The sequence below is a fragment of the Colletotrichum acutatum genome (assembly GCF_030867785.1).
Source record: "Colletotrichum acutatum strain CBS 112980 chromosome Unknown BDZ83scaffold_28, whole genome shotgun sequence".
NCBI lineage: Eukaryota > Fungi > Ascomycota > Sordariomycetes > Glomerellales > Glomerellaceae > Colletotrichum > Colletotrichum acutatum.
In genome coordinates, this window is record NW_026849022.1 from 20,628 (window position 1) to 43,281 (window position 22,654).

General features: G+C 51.8%; 7 protein-coding genes across 7 annotated transcripts; 5 read left to right on the plus strand and 2 right to left on the minus strand.

Annotated features, from left to right (window-relative positions):
• Positions 1-555: 555 nt before the first annotated feature.
• Positions 556-1,906, plus strand: BDZ83DRAFT_718095 (uncharacterized protein; the record flags this gene model as incomplete). The annotated part of the gene is made up of 3 exons (XM_060512028.1): positions 556-968; positions 1,069-1,150; positions 1,238-1,906. 3 exons carry the CDS (start codon positions 556-558, stop codon positions 1,904-1,906), a joined length of 1,164 nt encoding a protein of 387 aa, XP_060366944.1.
• A 3,113-nt stretch (positions 1,907-5,019) lies between these two features.
• On the plus strand, positions 5,020-5,920 carry BDZ83DRAFT_573578 (uncharacterized protein; the record flags this gene model as incomplete). Its single annotated transcript, XM_060504627.1, has 4 exons — positions 5,020-5,426; positions 5,503-5,556; positions 5,621-5,716; positions 5,794-5,920. 4 exons carry the CDS (start codon positions 5,020-5,022, stop codon positions 5,918-5,920), a joined length of 684 nt encoding a protein of 227 aa, XP_060366945.1.
• Positions 5,921-6,613: 693 nt separating this feature from the next.
• Positions 6,614-10,330, minus strand: BDZ83DRAFT_790819 (P-loop containing nucleoside triphosphate hydrolase protein). Its single transcript, XM_060515722.1, has 3 exons — positions 9,291-10,330; positions 9,087-9,238; positions 6,614-9,039 (listed from the first exon to the last, which is right to left on the minus strand). The coding sequence occupies exons 1-3, from the start codon at positions 10,198-10,200 to the stop codon at positions 6,673-6,675; spliced, it is 3,429 nt and encodes a 1,142-aa protein (XP_060366946.1). The 5' UTR covers positions 10,201-10,330; the 3' UTR covers positions 6,614-6,672.
• A 430-nt stretch (positions 10,331-10,760) lies between these two features.
• BDZ83DRAFT_614253 (P-loop containing nucleoside triphosphate hydrolase protein) lies at positions 10,761-12,519 on the minus strand. Its single transcript, XM_060507818.1, has 2 exons — positions 11,741-12,519; positions 10,761-11,681 (listed from the first exon to the last, which is right to left on the minus strand). Exons 1-2 carry the CDS (start codon positions 12,315-12,317, stop codon positions 10,825-10,827), a joined length of 1,434 nt encoding a protein of 477 aa, XP_060366947.1. The 5' UTR covers positions 12,318-12,519; the 3' UTR covers positions 10,761-10,824.
• Positions 12,520-13,220: 701 nt separating this feature from the next.
• On the plus strand, positions 13,221-15,509 carry BDZ83DRAFT_536223 (uncharacterized protein; the record flags this gene model as incomplete). The annotated part of the gene is made up of 2 exons (XM_060503361.1): positions 13,221-14,141; positions 14,202-15,509. Coding segments are annotated over 2 exons (2,229 nt in total), but the record flags the coding sequence as incomplete, so codon positions are not given.
• Positions 15,510-16,140: 631 nt separating this feature from the next.
• Positions 16,141-19,373, plus strand: BDZ83DRAFT_614258 (uncharacterized protein). Its single transcript, XM_060507819.1, has 2 exons — positions 16,141-18,998; positions 19,067-19,373. The coding sequence occupies exons 1-2, from the start codon at positions 16,476-16,478 to the stop codon at positions 19,211-19,213; spliced, it is 2,670 nt and encodes an 889-aa protein (XP_060366949.1). The 5' UTR covers positions 16,141-16,475; the 3' UTR covers positions 19,214-19,373.
• Positions 19,374-20,283: 910 nt separating this feature from the next.
• On the plus strand, positions 20,284-21,870 carry BDZ83DRAFT_573512 (PIN domain-like protein; the record flags this gene model as incomplete). The annotated part of the gene is made up of 2 exons (XM_060504622.1): positions 20,284-20,443; positions 20,597-21,870. Coding segments are annotated over 2 exons (1,434 nt in total), but the record flags the coding sequence as incomplete, so codon positions are not given.
• Positions 21,871-22,654: the final 784 nt, after the last annotated feature.

The window sequence follows — 22,654 nt, forward strand, 5'->3', positions numbered from 1 at the left end:
TCACAGTGGAGTTTTCCCGCTTCGCTGGGCGGGCTGCTGAGGCAAGGCGACGGTTGTTTGGTGGCCGGCGGTGTGGGGAAGGAAGGCAGGAGGACTCGAGAATAGAGAGAAGGAGGGCCCGTTGGTGGCTCTTTCCGGTTGGGTTTTTGCCCACTGTTGGGCCACACAGCTTACCTCACCACCTTCCGCGAGCTGCTGTTACCCCAGCGACGTCACCTTTACCCGTCCGGACAGCTTCTTTCTCCACCCGGCATCATAGGTAGGCCACTGTCCACAATCCACAGCAGCTGCCCTGGGCGGAAAAAACGTACGGGTCTCACATTTTCTTTCCTCTTTGCCCTGATTGATCTCATCGTGTCGCAAACCACATCGCAAACGGCTGCTGCTGCTCATTTCTCCTACAGCCTCACACTACGTTCATTCTTCTCGCTCTACCCCTCTCGCACGTCTGCAGCTGGCGCATCGCCAATCCCGATCTCGAGGTTCTTGCAACGAACAACATAACACGTTGCTTCTTCCATCAATACTCACACGCGCAAGCACAGCACACCCAAGATGCCCACATTAAGACGCAGAAGAGAGGCCTCGCGCCCCGTCGAGGAGCCCGAGGTTGACGAGAAGACATCCAACGCGATCGAACCCATCGCAAGCCACCTAGAGCGGCTCGATACCGCGCCTGACGGCAAGGTCGAAGCTCTGGCTGTCGTCAACGACGCGACAGAGGTGGCGGAAGCAAAAGAGACAGAGGCACTCCAGATTAGCGAGAGAGATCGCGATCACCAGCACCCGCGGAAGCAGCGATCGCACCTCCCGAAAGCACTCCAGTTCCCGCTTGTTACGGTACTGAGCTTCAGCATCTCAAGTCTGTGCTACAGCTTTCTCAGCGAGTGGAGCCGTGGGGAGCTGGCGGGGATCTCAAAGAGCTTGGATACCTGGGGCGAGGTTGCAACTTTGGCTGGATGGCGCATGTGAGTTACCTTGTGAACGCCAGAAATGATCTTTCTGGGAGGACCGCTCGAGGACCGGGCAGGGAAAGGTATTTTTGCTAACAATCACGACCTCGTGTAGATTCGAGCTTGCCCTTGGCTGGTTCGGCAACTTTGATAGCTACGATCTCGCTGCGCTCAACCTGCTCGCGCATGGTCCGCCGGTACGTTTTGCTCCGACGAGGATTGATGATGACGCTGGGCTTGGGGCAGTCAACTGCAGCTTTTGCTAACATGCATTTTGGGTCTAGGTCTACCTTATCGCTACCTTCTACAACATCAGCACCGCCACCGCTATCTCGGCTCTGGGCATTGAGATGCTGTCTACATTCCTGCCCTTCCAACTCCTGAGGCCTTTGTCGGGCGCGCATGCCGGCGCTAAGAACGTCGCCAACCGCGAGATTCTCACCGACATCCCGATCCAGGTCTACACCACTATCCTGTCGGCAGCCATCTACAGCCTCACCCTGTTTACTGCTTACAAGACTTACCTGCCCACCACTCTCGTAGTCTACTTCCAGGGACTGCCGAGCCTTGCGCCTGCCTACACCACCAACTTCCTAGCTACATTGCCCGTGACCGTTGCGTTTGGTGTTGCAGCGAAGTCCTTCATCTTCACGCCCTTTGTCGCGACTGGCGAGACTTCCGAGGACGAGAAGCTGGCCGAATTCGACCCTGCGACGGCCACGCTTGGCGAGACTTTGGCGTGGAACGTTTGGGGCTACACGACGCGCGCAAAGGTTGTCATCCTGAGAACCGCGGTCGCCATGGTCGTCACGGGTGTCAACACTTATCTGCAGACTTTCATGACCGTCAACGGCGTCGAGTCGTATGGTGCGACTGCTTACTCCGGCGCCTGGGTCGCCGCGGCATTCTTTACCGGTATCGGTCTTGCATTCGTCGGTGGTGGAGACTCATGAGCGGGGATTGGGGGACGTATACCTTGCTTTGCCTCGTGACCAAGGCAAATTCTACCTTGGCGAGGCGGACAGCAGACAATGACTGTCCAAGAAGAGGAGTTTTGGGGCTTTTCGAGGCCAAGGGTGGTCTCTTTCTTTCTTGTGTTGCTATTCGGGCAACTTTGCGCAGCCTTGGAAAGGAGGGGGAAGTTGCTTGCTTGGAGGGGCGATGATGCACATCAAGAGGTTGTTACTGCAGCTGCCTTGCCCAGTGATCCATCCAAGTCGATGTATACCAATCTTTTCTTGCGTCATCTCTTTTCTTTGTCTATGTCTCGAGTAGTGTATACACCTTTTTGGCCTTCCTATTCCTCGTGCGTCTTGTCTGTCTAGCAGCTTCCTACATGCCCGTGATACTGCAGTTTCCCAGAGCGAGACCTTTGTCAAGACAACGTTCAAGCCAATATCGCAGGGGGGTAGGGGGACCGAGCATCAGTGACGTGATGGTTTCGCGATTGTTCACTTTGGCTAAATATGGCATGCATATGTTCTACACTCGTGACCTTTTACGGAGTCGGTACACCACACCTTCAACCAGGAAGAACCCCCCCCCCCCCGGGGTTCCTTCCCCCCTTGCCAGAAAGTCAGCCTCGCCTGGACAATAGAATCGAGGGACTAGTCCCAATCAATCGGCTTCGTGCAGGAAGCTAGCGGAATTTGTTTCGTTTCCTTGTCTTGGATTTTTTGGGACGGCAGGACGGATACAGGGGGGAAGGGGAGGGGGGGAGGCTGTCTGATGTCTCTGGTGAGTGGTCAGGTTAGCCGACGTAGGGCTGAAAAGGTGGGGAGGTAGGTGGTGTAGAAATGACGAAGGAGATTTCGGTCAAGGACAAAAAGCAGGATATTGGGATTTTTACCAATGCGGGCTCGGTGACCCTGTTGGACGCTTAGGGGACCTGTTGAGGTTAGTTTGGTGCCTTTGGGGAATATGGTTTTCCAGTTTGATAGGGATTGCCTTCTTGTTGCCTGCGCGGCTGATTACTGTTCTTTCCCTTGGAGCTGGGCATGTGGGCAACAAAATAGAATATTGGTCGACAAAAGATTACAATACTTCCCTACGACCTATTTATCATTCCTGCTATCTTATTCTTCTTTCTTATTCTTTTTGTCTGTATTTCTGCTACTACTCATATCTTTTAGATATTCGCTAGAGAATACTCTTCAAAAGAGCACAGAAATAAGAGCAGCAGGAAAAGAGCTAGGGTCCGTAGAGCGGCAAACGATTATGTCACCCACTTGCTGGGCTACGGATCATACGGGGGACATGACTCCAGGATATGGCAACATTGATATTGTAAAGACTTGTCTTAAGTGAGGCGGACAAATAATATGCAAGCCTCGAGCAGAGCGCGGCGCAAGATGCAGGCGCAGGGGTTGTACTTGTAGGTTGCAATTGCGGTTGCAGGTGCAGGTGCAGGCAGGGTGGATAATAGAGGAGGATTTCCAGGTTCCTGGATTAAGGTGTTAGATGTACCGTGTCACGGTATCGGTGGTGGAACTTGACGTGCAATAAGGTACCTACTCCATATCCTCCTGCTCGGAGCTCGGGCTTGAAGACTTTCATCCCATGACATCCATGACCACCTCTGTCCGGATTTTCCTGATGGAGATGATTTGCGCCAGGGCTATGGGCTAGTTGGGTTTGGCGAACCATACCGAGAGGATTATCGGCCAGTGTTTCGTCGCCTCTTATTTTTCCTTGGGATGCCTACATACTAATGTGGGGGCATATCGTGGGTTGTTGCGTTTCTCAAGGCAGTTTTCGGTCACTTTTTCTTTTTGCTTTTTTCTTTATCGGGGTGGAGGAGAGGGGGGCGGGCGGGCAAACGGGTGACGGGCTTGCGGGATTCAACTGAGACAATGAGACATTTGAATGAAGTCTTTTTTTTTTTTTTTCTTGCCTTTTCTCGGCCACCTTGCGTATTTGCTTGCTCGCCTGCGGCACATTGCATCTGCACGTAATGTGGATTTTGTACGTGCCATTGAGGCTGCTGCTGCTGCTGCTGCCGCTGCCGCTGCGTGCCGCGCCTAGGTGAGGTAGATCAGGGCTTGCGGTCGGATTTGCTTTGTTGCCCGGACGCAGGGCGGCGGCAGGGCGGCAGGCAAAGTTGACATCTTTGTCGTTGCGCGTAGGGGGGCATTCCCATGTACCGTAGCATTGCGGCTGGAGCTGGGAGCTGGAAGCTGGCCAGCTGGGGTGGGTAAATGGGCAATGAATCATCGACATTGTGTCCCTGGGACAGCTGGGTAATGGATGGATGGATTTAGGCTGCCGCGCCAGGACGACGACGTCAAAAGAGATTTGGGAAATATTGCACCTACCTGACTAATATGCCGTGCACTTGAACGCGGCTATTCGGGTCATGGGTGTGGGGGGTTGGGCTTTTGGGATGGGGAGGGGGGTAACTCCGGAACTGGGGATTTACCGGGAAAACGACGATCAGTAGATCAGCTCTTGGGATTATATCACTTTTTGAGCAGGGGGTAGGTGGGAGGCACGGAAGATGGAGTTTGCCGACCTATTCTATGTAGGGCGAAAAGGGAGGGGACTGCCGGACTGGGAGGAGGGAACTGGGTGTTCAGGCACACCGCGGGAGAACATTGTCGTAGACAGACTCGTATCGTCTGCAATTTTTCTTCCTTGAGTGACGGTGATGGACCGGGGGGGCAGGAACTCATACTTGCAGTTTGTCCTTCAGCTTGTTCCGGTCGGACTCTTGATTGGGAAAGTGATGTTTCGATTTTTGTTCGTGGAGCGGCTGAGGCTGATCTCGTTTCTTTGCTTGTCTCCGGTGGGCATTCTGCCCAGCGTGCCGGGCGGACGAAGCATGGTGGTGGTTTGATCCAGTCGGAGAGGTAAGGTAGGTATGGAGAAGTCGGGGCAGCTTTCTTGCTGTTTTGTCGATATATGATCTTCAACGGACCGCCCATTTTTCTCGGGTGTGTGTATGGCTTTTGGTATGTGACTACCGAGCTTGAGAGTTATTTTCACATATCCCCCTCAGTGGAGACCATTCACAGTCATCTTTTTGGGCTTTTTAGAGTCCCTTTTTACTGAGATATAAGACGGACCAATGGCTCCTAAGTCCAAGCAGTCGTCAAGAAAGGGCAAGGAAGCCGCTGCCGCCGCCGCCGCCGCTGCTGCTGCTTCTGCCGCCCAATACGAATACTACGACGAGGTTTCTCCCGCTGGCACGACGGGTAGCTATTATGCTTCCTCGTCGACCACGGCTACGACCGGACCTAGTCCGCTGACGGAGTACGACGAGACGCCCGGTGCGGCGGCGGTAGCGGGGACGACTACGGCTGTCGTCCAGTCCAAGTCCATACGGAGCGAGGGTGAAATTGTGTTACAAGGCCCGTTGGAGGTTGCTGGTTCTGTGAAGGCTGGTGGGAATATCACGCTGAATGGAGACTTTGATGTGAGGGATAAGGTTGAGGCGTATGGCACGGTTGATGTCAATGGGAATTTGGTTTGCGAGTAAGTACCTTTCATACTTCCTGGAGAATGAGCACACACGGAGACGAAACGCATACTAATATCATGGCGTGAGTAGTGGGAAGATGAAGGCATATGGCAATATTTCGGTGGTGGGGTACATGTCTATTGGGTGAGTTTGTGTCTGAATATGCCACGATTATCTATAAAGATGGCGCTGACACATGTAATGGCAGTGATAAGGTCAAAGGCTTCGGAAAGTTAAGGGTCATGGGGACGTGTGAGGTGAACGACCTCGAGATATACGGGAACACAACAATACATGGGTTCTTGTAAGTTGATCCATCTCTCTCTCTCTCTCTCTCTCTCTCTCTCTCGGAGAAGCGTAAATTCTGACTTGGTGTTGTAGGAAATGCAAGAAACTGCTCCTGTATGGGTCCCTCACCATCGTGGGTCCGAACTCTGGGTATCACGTTGAAGAAGACGAGAAGATTTGGGGGGCGATTATAAGTCGCGAGGAAGATACGAGTTGGTGAGACTGTGATACTTGACGCAGTCACAGAGACGAACGAGAACGAGGTCACTGGGAGGTCGTCTGAAATGCCTCGAAACGGTGGTTCGGACGTCAGTGTGTGAGCTTGTCATTAGACATTTTATGAGACGGCGTTTGGTGTTGGCGTTGACATGGAATGGCGGCATTGGTGGGAACACAGCTTGAGAGGCATTTTTCTAATTATAGAAATGCAAATCCGGAATGGAATTTTGACGATTAAACTTTTCTGCTCGTGCTTGCGCGCCAATGAAGACATGGGCTCTCTTAACCGTTGCGAAACCCTATTTTGACTTGTGGACCGTGGGGTAGAATCATAGCAAGAGAATAATCTTCCGCTTGGCTTGTCTCGATCTCCATAACTACTATTACTGTTTCTAGTTCTGGTCTTTCTTCTCTTGTTTCTGATCTTATAAGCAATGTACGTCAGAAAGATAGGGAAGGATAATATAAGAGATAGCAGTAATAGGACAAGAGGCGATGGAAGGTACATTCGTATGTTGGGGCATTGGCTGGCACGCCATTCTGTTACCCACTTACATGGCCACAATGAGGGGCAAAAAACGAGATGTGACCGCTTCGCGACATGCGCTCGAGTAGGCGATGCTGATGCCCTTGATAAGAAGACCGTCGGCCTCATTGAATCCGCTGGCAGAGACACGATGATGTTCATGACTGACCTTTGGGCTAAATCTGCTTCGTGTCGCATTTTGGCACACTAAGTTTATAGCCTACAGTCTACTCATCCGCCTCATCGCTCATTCGCCCTAGGCGTTCCGCCAGCATCCCTTTCTGAGCTTCGATCACTTCTTCCAAATTGACTTGCAGCGAGCCCGTGTCTAGCTTCTTCTCTGTTCTTCCCGCCCGCTTGTACGCGTTTCCTATGATGGTCTTGGCTAAAGTCTCAACGTCCCGACCGCTAGCCCATCCCCTCGTTAGACCGAGCTTTTTGAAAAGACGATAGACCGTCTCTAACTTGTCGTCATTTGCTCCTCTTGGTCCCAGAATGTTGATCTTGAGCTTCTGGACCTCTTGACTCAGATGCCTGAGACATGCGTGTGAGCTCATGGGCTGGAATACAATCTGTTCTGGGAATCTACTACGCAATCCAGGATTGACCTGTAGGAGAAAGTCCATCTCGACGGTATACCCTGCCAAGATTATAACCATGTTGTTTCTGTAGCGCACTTGGGTCATTGCATCGACTAGCTCGCCGATAGCCTCTACATGGAACTCGGAATCGTTCGCAAGCCGATAGGCTTCGTCGATGAACAAGACCTTTCCGAGGCCAGTCTCGAGAGTGTTGAGAACTTTCGGTCCCGTTTCTCCCACGTGCTTTCCAACAAGATCACTGACCGAACAGCTTACAACATCGTCTGTGGAAAGGAGGCCCATGTCGTAGTATAACCGCCCAACTTTCCGCGCGGTTGAAGTTTTGCCAGTACCCGGTGGCCCCTTGAAGATGAAGGCCCATGGGACGTGAGGTCTGGGGTCGATCTCGTAAAGCCGCATGCCAGCGACTAGGTGCTGATAGCCTTGGAATTGCTCAACGATCCTATTGAACCCGACGAAGCCTTCAAATAGCGTAGCGCGACTTTCGCCGGCTTGTGATTCCCGGTCCCAATGTGGGTCGATGTCGCCAGGCTCTATGACAACATGTACAGACCCTGATCCACGGGATGCGGACGTGATTCGTGCGTTGATGCGGACTTTTGCCTGGTTGAGTAGATTCTCGACGTCTCCCGCGTTCCCAAACTTTGGGTTGATACGCATGCAGCCCAGGACTTGTCTAGACACCGCCGCAGCATCCTTTGACATCTCGAGACCACTCTTGTCGACATTTAGATCCATGATCTGGCACAGCTCGTCCTCGCTGTAGGTGTCGAATCGCAAGGCAGTCTCCTTGGGGAACCGTCGCTGGAGCCCAGGGTTACTGTTGTTGAATAGTTGTCCCATTTGATGGTCGTAACCAACCAGGATGATGCACCTGTCCTCTGGTTCGGCGGATACATTCGCGACGATAGTGTCAAGGACAGCGATGCGAAAGACGTCCGTCTTGTGGCCGGCGTCCTGGGCTCCGGGATAGAGCATATGTGCATCATCAATGGTCAGAACATTCCCTCGAGCTTCCTTCAAGACGCCCATGGTCATTTTCTCTGAATGCCCTATGTATGCGCCAATCAAGTGGGATGGGTTTCGCAACATGATCTTCTTTCCAGAGACAAGACCGAGATCGATGAGGATCTGGCCGTAAAGCTGCGCAACAGTCGTTTTACCTACGCCAGGCGGTCCGAGAAATACTCTGTTGAGACCAATCTTGAGCGGTTCCATCCCTTGAAGCTCTCGACGGTAGTTGATCTGGGCATAGTCGATGATGTCGCCGCATTCGCTCTTGGCCTTTTCGAGCCCAATCATATCCTGAAGCTTCTTCCACGACTCATTATCGTTTCTCAGATCCTTCGGCTCTGTGCCTAAAAGGTCCTCTGACTTGAGGACCTTTTTCTGGCCATTGGTTGAGTCGCTAAGCCCGCACTTGTTGAGGTCGTCTCCGTCTTCCAGTTCTCGTCGTGGAAAATCTGCTGTTTGAGAGCCTCTTGTCGAATCGTTCCCGAGCCATCGAGCATATTCTCTCTGTAGCCGAAGAGCTCGCCTCGTGTATGCCTTGTCCAATTCTTCCTCTAGGCAGTGAACGTTGGAAAACGATTTCGACTTCCGCTCTCGGGCCACTCGCTGCACCAAGGCACGAAGGCTGCGATCTTCGAACCCGCCCTCAACCGACATGCCCCTTTTCTGTATCATACGCACAGCTAGCTGTTTGAGTTCCTCGTCACTGTAGTCTGCAAGAACCAGAGAGCTCGGTAGTTCTTGTAAAGCCTTCTCGTTGCCGTCGATAGACTCGAGAAGAGACTTGGCTCGCGTGGAAATGATTACAACAGACATCAACGCGGTCTTTGTGAGGTCTTCCATGGTATCTGAGCTCTGTGTACGGTATGAGAAGCGGTCGTCCCAAGGATTGTAGGAGCTGCTGTCGTCACTATCGGAGGAATCGTAGTATTCACTGTCTGTCGAAGCTTGACTGAATTTTGGTTTGTCATAAAACACAACCTAGTAATTGTCAGTAATGAGTAGCCCGAGGCCGTGGTTTTACTTACTGTCGGACACGTGGGTGGTTCCGAGGATGATCTTCTATAGCGAGATCTATACGAACCTCGCTTGGCGGTCGACTTTTTGAAAAAGACTCGGCTGTTCACGGCTCCTATAGAAAGGAGAAATTGTGCGTAAAGTTTTGCTATAGTTTTCTTACCTTTGCAAGGCAGTCAATTATGCGTTCACTTCTCTGATTTAAAAGGACTTACCTGTTCCATCCTTCCCGTGAAGAACTAGGTGAAGTCGCAACTTTGACAAGCCAGGGTCAGTCCTCTTACTCTCCTTGACCTTGGTCTTAACGGCAAGAAAGTGAGCCTTCACATTCTCCAGCCCAACCAACGCCATCAGTTGGTCAAGATGAGGATTCTTCTCGTTGTCTTCTCTCTTCTGCCTCAGCCATTCCAGTCTGGATGGTGAATTGTCGTCAACGTCCTCTGGGTTCACTTCGCTGGCCGCAGACTCTGCCCATGAGGATGCATCATCGACGCTTTTGGAATGGCCATCGCTTTCGGCGGAGCTGTCGCTGCTGGAAGAAGTGTCGCTGCTGGAAGAGCTGTCGCTCCTGGAATAATAGTCGTATCTGCGATATCTGTCGAGTTGGGAACTCTTACGCTTAGTGTCGTTGAATATCTTCTCAATGCCGTTAGGGAATCGCATAGATCTCCACGCGGCGCGTGACTTTTTGATGGACCCCTCGGATTGCTCTTCAAGATCAGGAGCTTCCATTGGCTTTGGTTTGGCATCGGCTGCGCTGGAATCTGAGCTTTCTTTTCCAGCGGCGTCTTCAGCTTTGCCTTCCTCCTGTTTTTGACTGTCCGCGCTCTTCACGACAATTTCGAGTAGAGTATGGCAGTTGTGCGGCTTTGTTCCTTTGATTTCGCCATCTTCTGTGGCAGATTGCTCGTTATGGCCGCTCTCATGCCGAACGCTGACAACAGGGAGTACGGTGAAGTGCTGGCCTTGAACTTGATTGTCAGGAGTTACTTCAATTGCTGAGATGTGATTGTTCGCATCAATAGTTGGTGTAGATGCATCGCTATACGCCGGCTCGTTCCCGTGTCTGGCTTCCTCGTTGGACTCCTGATGCCCGTTTTGCACTGTCTCGTCGTCGACTTTCATGTTGGGCCTCGAAAAAAAGGATCCGAAAGAAGCAGCAGAGCCTGCTTTCTAGATAAGATGTAGCTGGAACAACTTTTGAAGCCATGATTTATTCCAGTTTAGATGCGGGTAGCCTCGAAGAGTACATCAGAATCCAGTTTGCCTGATCTTGAGAAAAGCAGGCTGCCACTGGCACAGCCGCAGGCAGACTGCCCTAGCAGCTCGATTGTACACCTCACTCGCTGCAACGATCCAGCCGTGTCACCCTGCCTCTTCTCACATAAGCAGGGAGATAAGCGCCACCGACGCTGTTGCTGAACACTTGATACAATGCCGTCTGCACATTGTAGCAGTGCGCGGAGGCCTACAGCGTAAGTCAATGGTGATGCAGAAAAGATCGTCCAGGACGGTGCTTGGACTCAGAGCTTATGGCGGAGATAGAGCCGACCTAGATGGTCAGCATCTCGTTTTTATCGAAGTCTGGATTGAGGCTGGAACTCGAAAGGGAAGTGCTCTAAGAAAGAGGTGTGGGATTAAGCTCCAACTTCATTTCAGTAAATACTTGGACATACCAGTAACAATCTGATATTACTATCTATTTCGAAGAGTTAAAGAGATATTCCCTAGGCACAGCTATCATTTACTCTAATCCTCGTCTGCATCTCTCGCTGAGCCCTCAATATTCCCCTGCAGCCGCTCCTCGAATCTTTTGAATTCGTTCGCGCTCACTCTGCCTATGTTGGTCGCGCTGATAGTCTGGATTGCCGTGTAGAAGTGTTCCCTCGTCAAAATACGCTCGGTCGTATCGCGCAGCTGTGAGTTCACACAATTGGTAGCAGCCATGACGCAGAGATTCTTGAGATCTGACCCGGTGTAGTTCGGGGTCAACTTGGCGATGTGATCCGTATTGATGTGTTGCAGCGTCTCACCCTCGAGCAACAAGCCCAGTATCCCGGTTCGTTCTTCTTGCGTGGGAATGTTGAGATGTATCTGTACGGGCGCTCGTCGAAGAACGGCCGGATCTAAGTCAAACGGCCTATTTGTAGCAAGTAATACGAAGGGAGCTCTCGTGTCCGTAATCAGGCCATCCCACTCCATGAGAAACTGATTCAACATCGACCTGATATGTCTCTTCTCGCCAGCCTTGCGCGCACCAAGCATTGCATCAGCTTCATCAACGAAAACGATGCAAGGGTATAGTTTTCGGGCCAGAGAAAAGATAGCCTTGATCATTTTTTCGTCTTCTCCGTGGCACTTCTGCCAGACCTCGGACGTTGAGATAGATAGCATGTTGAATCCTGATTGCTTTGCCATGCCTCTAGCCAACATGCTTTTGCCCGTGCCTGGAGGGCCATAGAGAATGGATCCTGTGACTTTATTCCCCTTGAGCACGCCACAAGAGAAAGCTTTCGGCCGTAAGAGCGAAAGCGAAGTCACTTGCTCTAGCTTGTTGATGATGGAGGGATCAATAAAAATATCTCGATAGTTTGGTGCTATGTTGTCTGTCACATAAGGTTAGTGGCGTTAAAAACATTTACATCATTGTGATTTGAACTCAGACCTGTGTTGACGATGCAATCGAGAAGCATTCTTTCGAACCGCCCTTTGGCAAGGCCTTTCCACTTTCTCATTTTACGAGCGTGGTTTTGCTGACCTGTGCTGCCCAAGGTTGAATCCAGATCGCTGTCGTAAACATTGTCTTGTTCGACATTGCCATCAACGTCCTCATCATTCTCGCTATCACTATTGCTCCCGATGAGCTTCCTGGATCGTAGGCCAAGGCCTGAAAGAAAACTTTGATTTCTGCAGTAAGTCGGAGGATTGTGAGATGATGAATCCGAAACCTCTGCAAGTAATTCATGGCCGGGTTGTAGGTAATGATTGTCCTCTGCTGAAGAGTGCTCGCCCTCGAAGCGGGCGGTGAGATCACGTTCGTCTGATTGATCAATTTGTTTTGGATCCTGCTGCTGGTCCGTCAAACTCGTCTCTTGGTTAGTTCCGAGTGTCTGCGTCGATAACTGGGATGATCTTTCCTCAACGGGTACTGAGGAAACATGTGCACTAGTGGGTTGGCTTTGCAATTTCAACGCCGCGAAGTAGACGTTGAGGTCGCAAGCTCTGGCACTATCGCGAGTCATTTCCCTATACTCCCTGGTGTAAATTGCAAATACTAAGAGAGTATTTCGAGACTGATAATCGCAAGATATCTTTCCAGAGCTTGCTCTAGGTGACGGTAAGGCGAAGCTCCTGCGTCGCACAGCCTGCCTGTCTGACCACCACCCTCACCGAATTTGCACCAGGCAGTGATGGAAATCTGCCCAATCATCGGGAAATCTTCAGTTTTATGTGCTTGCTTGAATTTCGTGTGCGAGTTAGCAGCTGCAGAAGAGTCCGGACAATGCTGCCTCCCATTCAAAGTGGTTCGCCATTCAGTCTGACACCAGATCCGCCTCGGTGGCCCCCATCCAGCTTGCCTCGAAGGCTTGGCCGAAAACAAAACAGAAATCCCTTGTTAATCCTGTAGTTGACATAGAATTCCCTTAGGCGATGAGGCTGACCTCAAGAAAAAGGTCCCGCTGGCTCTAGTCGGCGAGCTCAGACTTAAGGAGGAAGCCCATATCGAGCCTCTTCGCTTCCCTTGACCACGCCTCGTTGCTCAGACAGCAATCATTGATCACACCAACCTCACTTCCATCACTCATAGAAGTATCAGCTGCGAAGTCATCACTATGTCTTCAAGGTCTGTAACTCTAGGCGGAAGCCCGGAAGAGAAGACCGGCGTTGAAGGCCAGCCTCGCGAGGCATCCGGTCCTCAAACTCCTCCCAGTCAACCAAATTCCTCGCCAAAATACAACGCACCAAATCGGTCGGGTTCGGGTATTGAACCTCTTCCACTTCCGAGACGTATCACATTAAAATCTGCCGGCGATAAGCCGAAAGAGTTCTTCCATCGATTCCGACGTCAGCCCGTCCACCCAGCTTGCCAAGGACCCTCAATCGACTCAGAAGAGCGTCCTAGGCCCAGAGGTGGACCGGCCCAATGCGATGTCGAGGAAGTGCTTAAGAAAGTCTTGCCCAGATCGGAAGGTGCGGCCTACTATCCCGAATTCGACGCCGCCGGGTTGTACGTCCAATCTGAAGACGGGCTCAAGGCTTTGTGGCACGTGGAAACAGAGCGATTGATGAAAATTGCTAAGAATCCGGACACTCCACTGGACTTTTCCAGTAAAAGGTTCCTGCAAGGAGACACTGAAAAGGGCTATCGCGACTTGTCCAAGTTCTGCCAGAAAGTCTTGACAGCCATCACAATCTGTCTTCTCGACAACGAATGCATTAACGCAGAGCACTGTGGTCAACTCTCGGATCACCACAGGCTCTCGAGTCTCATCAGGCAAGTCTCTAAGGGCCAGGGTGCTGCAGAGAGCTTTGCAAGCATGGGAGAATCCGAACCTCAGGAAGACGCATTACGCAGCCTCGGAGCTACTTACGAGCTGATCAACTACATCTCAGCGGTCTTAACGAGACTTATCGTCCAGACCTCGTCAGGCTCTTATTGGCAAACAAACGTTCTTAGTGTTCTTATCAAGCGAATTACCAAGATCAAGCTGTTGTTGATTGACCTGCACGCAAACTCCACAATCGCCGTCAGGGCCGCAGAGGCCATCCTGTCCAAAGTTCGCGAATCTGGTGATACGCAACAAAAACGGGGCGAAATGGACGAGGAGGAGGAGTGCGAAGAGTATATGCGAATGGTTGAGGCGAATGAGAAGGAGGGAACCGCTTCATTTGAGGACAGCCAGGTAGCGGCTCATTGTGTCGAGCAGAATAAGTTTCGCTTTGGACTGAATTCGGCTTTGAGACATATCTTGATGTCCTTGAGATTCATCAACCGCTCTGGCCTTCCAGCAACATCGTTTGAAATCTGCGCCGTAGCATATGAGACGGGGTTCGAAGGTTTCAAGGTACGTAGAATACTCGCTCGAACTCTTCCCGCTTTCCCGATTCTGAACCTTCTATCACAGGCGCTTCTTTTCCAAGATAGAGATCTTGAGTATTCGGCAACATCGGACCTCGATAATATGAACACTGCACACTCAGCATTCAATATTCTCAACCAGATAGTCATGCATCTCAAGCATCAAAGCCATGAGCATGAAGCCTACACCAATGGCTTGAAGACGACTTTACAATGGAGATACTCTGGAGATGAAGACAATCGGTCGGGCCAGGTCGATATCGATCTTGTAGGCTACAGCCAACGTCTACAACTCAACTCCATGGACGAGGTCATAACTGTGATGGTACCTCTGGTTATGACTTGCCCGGTCTTCTTGTCGGACTTCACCAGCTTCCGACACGTCATGGCTCTGACAGGCTTCATCCAAGATGACGTCCAGCCGCTCGCGGAAGGCAAGTTCGGGGCCTTCTTCCGCATGTACACCAGTGAATTCGCCAGTATGAAGAGGCCGGACGTTCTTCATCTTTCCGAAGCGCTGGAATGTGGGTTTTTCTCGCGGTCCGGGTTAGTGCGGAGCTCACACCCTCCGCCAAGAGAACAGCATGATGCAACGCATCGACTCAACGAGCTTAAGAAGCTGACAGAGTATATGGATGAGTGGGTTGTCGATGAAACGTGCGTAACGGTGTCATGCCCAGGATACGTCTGGGGCGTAATTTTTACAGCCGTATTATTTGCAGCAGGCGGCTTGGGCATTGGCTTCAGTGTCGGCCAACGGATCAATGGTGTTGATCCCTCGAACCTGGCGACCTACCTTTGGGTCGTTGCTGCTTTTATCGTCTTGGTCGGGAAGAGCATGAAGGTAAAAGAATGGACATGGAACGACTTTCTCCGGAGGCGGGTTCGCTGCTGCTCAGTATCTGAATTACAGTCAGTGACGAGGATAGACGGGCAGCTCATCATCGCTAAACTCTTGCATGATGAACGACGGGGAAGTGTACTGAACATCAGGGGCCCTTACAACTCAGCTTTCCTCAGAAGATCTACCGAAGGATTTTCGATCGATAGGCCTATCAGCTCGTCAACGCTCTTAATTAGCGGGTTGACGATGTTGAAGGTCGTCACGGCTAAAGGGCACGCTTTGGTATGCCTCGACTTTCGAAGAGGAACAGATTTGAGAGTCATCGCCCACACCCCAGATCCCCGAAAAGAACATCTGATCTGTGAGCAAATCGACAGATTGCAGCCCGGGGCTAGTGCGACTGCAGATGGCGCACAGTCTCAGACTAAACACGCCTTTTCGAGGTCCAGCGAGTTGAAATGGAAAAGGGTACAGGGAATCTACCCACAGATGGATGCCAAGTTTGTATGAAGGTGGTTGACTTTGATGCCAGCTGACATAGGCTAGCTTTTCCTTGATCAGACAGATGCTTTGATTTGGACATGATAGAAACAGAGTTGATTTAATATGCTCCACATCCAATTCTCAAGCAGCTGTTGGCGGTCCATCATCATAGTTGATATGGCGATCAAGGCCAGCACCATTTTTTCGAAGCGGAAATCCCAGCTCTCTAGGGAAGAGTACATCCTGAGGAATGGTATCGAAAATACACAAGAGATTTCATTAATACGATGGGTACCTAGGAAATAGTAGTCGCGAAAGGCGTTGGATGCATTGGATGCTTCTCGGTGAGTGCCAGCCATGCTAAATGCCAGGCCAGGCCAATTAGGTGCCAGCATGTGGTATCCCATCACCTGCTAAATGGGTACCAATATAAGTACACATGCGTACTTTCTCAAAAGGTCATAATAAATCATACATTAACCCGAATCAGTCCCTCTTGGATTCGCTTATGAATAATTTTGAAGTAAAGTAGAAGTTAAGAAAAGACTGGAGACTGATATACTGCCCTCTTCAAAGGTAGCACCTGATGGGATAGGAGGAGGCAAAGTAAAGGTATGTACCCAGGGTTATTTGTGTATTCGGAAGTTGAATAATCCGTGACAGACATGGCCAGTCCCAGTTGTGCACGGACTTGGACTGTACCAATCTAGCCAGCGCATCTGTCAGTGGATGTTGGAAGCCCCACCACCACCATCGCAGCTGCCCCCAAGGTCCCTAGCGGCAGGGAGCTCACAGAGCTAAACCGAACATCACGTCAGGTCGCGACTCCCCTTGCATACGCGACCCGCAACCTCATCACAAGCATGCGCAACTGTACTTCGCAACACGCCCAACAACCGCCATCGATTCTCCAGTGTCAGATGCATCCATCGTGATCCATGCACCGATTTTCAGGCCGACGAATTATACTCTCATTGCACCTCTTCCGACGAAATGGCCTCAGCCGAGGAGGGCGCAGACGCCATGGAAATTGAGGTGTCGCCCAAAAACAGGACCTCGGTCGAACACGATATACACCAGTCGCTCGGTTCCATCAGCAACTCCGTCGAGTCACTCGAGATGCGCGCCGATCCAGACGCGCAAGCTACCGTCACCGACTTCCTTGACTTTACCGAATACCTTCCTTCCGATATGACGCGATCGTTGACCCTGATCGGCAAGCTCGACCAAACTTACACCGAAGCGTCAATCAACGTTCACAACCTCACCTCGACCTGGGGAAAGCTACCCAGCATCCCCGCTGAGGAGCGCCCATCTCCTGTACAGTTGCGCGCAGATATTTCCGACAGTCTGAACCATGCAGTCAGCTCCCGGGTTTACGCGCATGCCGAGGCAGTTCGCATGTCTGAGAACGTCAACCGTCACTATAATCGCGCAAACACGATACTAGCCAAGTTAAAGAACCTGCTGGAAAATTACCCGGCAGAGGAACAAAAGAGCCCGGTGGCGACCTCCAAATCTCAGCTTGTCAGAGCGCCGCGGGTGATGCGAAACGGAGATGGCGAGAAGGTGCGAAGGCCACGGATACCCAGGATTACTGTGCCTGGTGAAGTGCTGCCGCCGTATGACCAGTTTGTAGCATACTCGGACGACAGTGATGAGAGCTCTGAAGAGGAAGATGATGAATCTTTGGGACGCACGCCAGCTCGGACAACACCAGCACCGCGCATTAAAGTTGTCAAGACCCCCAAAGCGAGACCACCAAAGACCCCAAAGGCTGCGTCCTCGGCGCGACCTCCCAAATCTGCTGCGGGACTGACTGCTGCGGCAACCCCCGCTGTTGTGCTGCAACCTCCGCCAGAGAACGCCGTGATAGGAAGCGCGGATGCCCCCTGGTTGCAATTGACGCCATGGGAACTTGCGAGGCTTAGAAAGCGGATGAAGAAGAACGCAACATGGAGTCCTAGTGATACCATGATTTTGCGAGAACTCAAGACGCTCGGCCGTGGCATTGATGCCTACAAGGAGGCAAAGAAGAAGGCCGAGGACGAGGGCAGAGTCTTTGACCAGGTGCCTGCGGCTCTGGCCCCTGATGCTGAAGCCGGTAACAAACCAATACCAGAAGGTGCCATTAGTGCCGCTGCGCTTGCGTCTGATGACATCCAGCTGAGTAATCGTGGCATGAAACTCAACGAGGCCAAGAAGCTCAAGCGAGAGTCACTGGCTAAACAAGCTGCAGAAGAGGCGGAAGAATCAGCCAGACAGTTTAGGGAAGCTGCAAGACTATTGATGTCTCATGAAGCATCGTCATCATCGGCCGCGAACAATACAAACACCACCACCACCACCACCACTAACACCAACAACAACACCAACAACAACAACGCTACCACACCTTCCACTGCAAACAACAATGCAACCAACACAGCTGCAGATCTGCCGAAAGGCGCAAGCAAAGCGAAGACTCCTGCCAAGCCAAAATCCAACGGCAACAAGCGGAAGAGAGATTCTGTCCCAGAAGCCGAGGCCGAGAAGCCTGAGCAGCCGCCAGTTGAGACACCAGCGCCTCGTCCCGCTCCAAAGCGCACCAAGACGGAGACCCCGGTCCCGCTTCCTCATCTAAGAGCCAGTCTCGCTGCGCAACCTCTAACAGAATCTACTATACCACCTCCTGTTCTTACACCAGGCGGTACCGCGGTCACTCCCAAGATGACAACCCCAGTGCCGATTCCTGTTCCGGGACAAGATGGCTCAGCGACCATAGGCACTGGCGTTGCGGCTGCGAAGCCAGCGAACACGTCCGCGCCGGCCTCTTCGCCGACTGGTTCGGTTGGACCCCCGGCGTCAGCTGCAAGCACTGCCCCGGCAAGTATACTGACCAAGCTACCCGCGGAGACGCCGATTCCGCCACCCATCTTGTCCCCCAAGAAGTCTACCACGCCCATTCTTCCCCCGGTTCGTGATTCTGCAGCTCGAAGGGAGACAAGGGGCGAGATGGCAAAGAAGAGCCAGCAGCAACAGGATAATTCCACACTAGTGCCGGCGCCACAGGTTCCGCAAGCACAGCGCTCTTCATCTGCAGCGCCCTCGATCAAACAATCAAGCTCTCGTGCGGCGACACCAGGGACCACACCGGTGCCCGACGGCCAAGGGAGACGTCCCAGCTCGCGAGGAAAAGCTATGAGTCAAGAGCCACAGCCCTCGCTAGCAACTGACCGACCCCGTCGCGCTAGTACCGCGCGGAATACGCCAGCACCCGAGCAGCGACAGCAGAGCAAGAGGACTAGAAAGCCTGTGCCTGGTATCGTCAGCAAGACCAACGCTGGAGGCAGCAGTGCCGTGGGTAAGCGAAAAGCGGCTCCCAAGAAGAAACGCGCTCAGAAAAAGGAAAAGGGCCAGCCGATCGAGATCGAGTTGGAAGAAGACGACGAGGGTAACCCAATCGACCCGAAAGAGCCACGATACTGCGACTGCAACAGAGTCAGCTTTGGCGAGATGATTGCGTGCGACAATGAAGTAAGTACTTTCCGTCTAGCTTGAGGCCTAGAGCTATACTGACAACTATTTTCTTCTGCGTTTAAAAGAATTGCGATAAGGAATGGTTCCATCTAGAGTGCATGGGTATGACCCATATTCCTGCGCGGACGACAAAGTGGTACTGCCCCGACTGTCGCCTTCGTCTGAACATTGGGGAGAAGGGTGAGATTAATGCTAGGGGGGTTAAGGCTTGAGATGAGGTCCCAGATGCGTGGCACGGAGTTTTGGAGGGTATTATCAGGAGCGAGTGAACGTTGTCAGAGCTTATGATGGGCAAATAGTCATTGCTGTACATTATTAGTCGTGTGTATCAACAGTATATGAAAGCTGCACCACGTTGTGGCTGTTACGGCATCTGCGAATTTTCCAGTGACGCGTTGTTGACGATTGCGAGGGTATGAGTGTTCTTGATGTGAATATGACCGACTGCTTACTGCGCACAATACCTAAGGTATCTTGCGACTGCTTTACATATTGTCCTAAACAGGTAAGTAGACTTCTAGTGCCATGATCAGGGGACGGAGTGGGTTACACGGGACCGTTCGGCACACGTGGGGCCGGCGACTGCTCTGTGTCCGGCTTGGGAACCCTTACTCAATGCAACGAGTGGCCGGTCAAAAGCGTAGCCAGTGCATGAAATCGAATTCTAAAATTCCAAAGACATTGCCGACGGCAGCGCCTTAATCGCGCACAGTTCTGGCAAGGTCCTGATGGGTTGGTGGGCGCTCGCTTCGCCCCGAATTCTGCTCAGAACTATCGTATTATTGCTCGTTGGCGAGATATCTGGGATTGAGGTATTGAAGGTGTCTAAAGTCAAAGTGGTTGATGGTGGTCAGTGCGCATGCACTTTCCGGGGTTGATGTTGGTGATGTATCTGAAGCACCCCCGTGCCTACCTACCTTTTCCAGTATGTTTGCTGTTCTTTTTTTTTGTTTTCCATCTCTTTCCCTCTTGCTCTATTTCATCTCAATACTTGTGCGAGTCATCCAAGTGCTTCATTTATCCCACAATTCAGCTTGCGAGTCACTCTCTTGTGATCCCTGAGTGCTATATTTAACGGATGAATATAGTCAGCCGACTTACACGCGCCTGCCTCCACGTGGTATTCCACGGTTCCACACCTCCAAACCCTCCTATCACCGATTCCTTCTCGAACCAAGCAGATCCTGAAGATGGGCATTGCGGGGTGCGTTCAAGCTGATTTATATTCGCGGGAGTTTGATTTGACAGTCGTTTCCACTTGTCCTAATCGTAGCTTATCAGTTTTTGGGAACTCATTGACCGAGCCGGCGTCGAGAGATCCCTGGCACAATGGGCAACTGATCACTTGAAGGAACATGGACGGCCACTTCGTATCGCTGTCGACGCAGCCCATTGGCAGTTCAAGGATGTGTCTGACGCTCAGGAAGCTGATATCCAACAAAGTTGGTCACCCATCCCAGTCAAAACCTCATTACTGCATTGGATTGGTTTTCCAATATTGTCCCTTCGTGTATATTGTGCACCATTTCCAACTTACACATCCTTGTCTCCCATTGGAAACCCAAGAGAACCCTGAGGCTGACAATTCCGACTAGAAACACCAGGTTCCCACCCGCGAGAGAGGGCCATCCTCGAACGTTTGCTGCCGTTGATGCGGCTCGGTGTCCATGTGGTATTTGTCTTCGACAGGGAACAGCGTCCACAAATCAAGCGGGGCTCCAAACGGCATGGTCAACGAGAGTCGGCCACCACCCTCATAAGAAACACGCTGGATCACATCTTCGTGCCTTGGCTCCAGGCACCAGGCGAAGCTGAAGCTGAGTGCGCTTTACTCCAGCAAAAAGGTCTCGTCGACGCAGTCTGGTCTGAGGATGGCGATTGCTTCATGTTCGGCTCCACTGTTGTCATCAGAGACCTGCGGGATACCAAGAACCACAAGTTCAAGGAGCATGCGCGAATCTTCGACATGAGAGACATCCGTCGCTTGAAAGCTGGGGTTTACAATAAGAAAAGCGTCACCTGTTTCGCCATGCTTACCGGATGCGACTACGGCCCTTCTGGACTTTTCGGCTGCGGGACAGGTCTCGCTCAAGAGCTTGTCAAAGACGGAGGCCTTGTCGAGGGGTTCTGGTGTATTCAGACGCTTCCTCAAGCGAATCAATGGCGAACGCGTTTGGAGGATTCGATCAAGGGCATCACCAGCCGGACAGATCTGCACTTCAACAAGGAAATGTCCAACATCATGACTTTCCCTGATCTTCAGGCCCTCAATAATTGTCGCTCGCCAGTCGTGTCGGCTCTAGCCACACTCGAAAGGCTCTCTTTCCTGCAGGGTGAGTGGTATGGCACCCACACAACGAATAGCCTGGCAACCACGATTCCTTGGATGCAGCAGTACTACCTTTCAAGAATGACCACTATTTGGTGGGTCAGGCAGTTCACGCCCATTGTACTGAACCAGAGGCTTCTTAAAGGCGAAGCTCAGGCTCTAGATCTCGTCGCTAAGGTTACACAAAAACGCAAGGAGAGCCCAACGAGTTCCATCGAACTTGACCCCTGCCAAGTGTTTCCGGGAATCGAAAATATCTTCATTGAATCGGAGGGCAATCTTTTAGTGAACAGATGGCGAGGCGACCGAGAGCTAGCGGGCAGCCCGATCAAGAATGGAAAATTCGACATGCTGGATGCAGTTCTGGGGCTTGGCATGTCCGATGAGGCGTATCAGGCGTGGGAGGAAGAAAAAGAGGTCACCTCCAGCAGCCAAGATTCATCCGGCACATTCAGCGCGGGCACCTCCACCTCCTCAGATGAATCTTGGCAGCCAAGTGCCTTTCCCGAACAGTTTTCGGGCGGACGACGGTGTTCTTGAAGACTCAATGGAGCTCTCGCACATCGCGATTGATGCTAGTGGTGAAGCCGAAACCATTCCGCAAGACATTCTGAAGCTTCAGGCGCAGATTCTTGCGGAATGCCAGGCCAACAAGATTCGAGCTCCGGCTATAGAGCCTCGAGGCAATAGTCGCATTGGTCAGGGCAAGTCTCCAACTGACAGCAGACATTCTGAAGGGTTTATATCGCCCTTGCTGGTTCACAAGCCTGTCATACCAGCGACTACAAGCCCTTCCGGTCATTCCATGTCCAAGACTGCAACGCCAGCAACTCCCTCTGATGTCAGGAACAAACGACTTGCAAAGTTCGGAGCAAACTAGAATATCAAAGAGACATCGAGGGGTGCGGGACACGATGGAAGTATTGCTCTTCGATACGGCAGTGTTTACAGCCTCGACGACGACGGCGATACTTCCCGTGAGTCGGCCTCAACTAAGAAGAGAAGGCTTGAGGAATCCAATCCGGAGCATGTACGAACCGAGACTCCCGGGATGAGAGCAAGACGCATGCTTCTTCAGGTTGAGCTGGACTCTTCTCAGGATTCAATTCGGACTACCAAGGCGAAAGGAGACGGGCGACGTAAGTCTGATGCCGGAGAGGCTGTGACAAGTACCGCCGGAGCGCGGATGAATGGCGGCGGCACAGTTGACGATCCATTTGAGACCTCGTAACGAAGTTTTTCATCTCAAACTTTTATTCTTCGGCTTCGACCTGATCCATTAGGTGAGCATGGCGAGCTTCTCATCCGATCTTGAAGGGGGTAA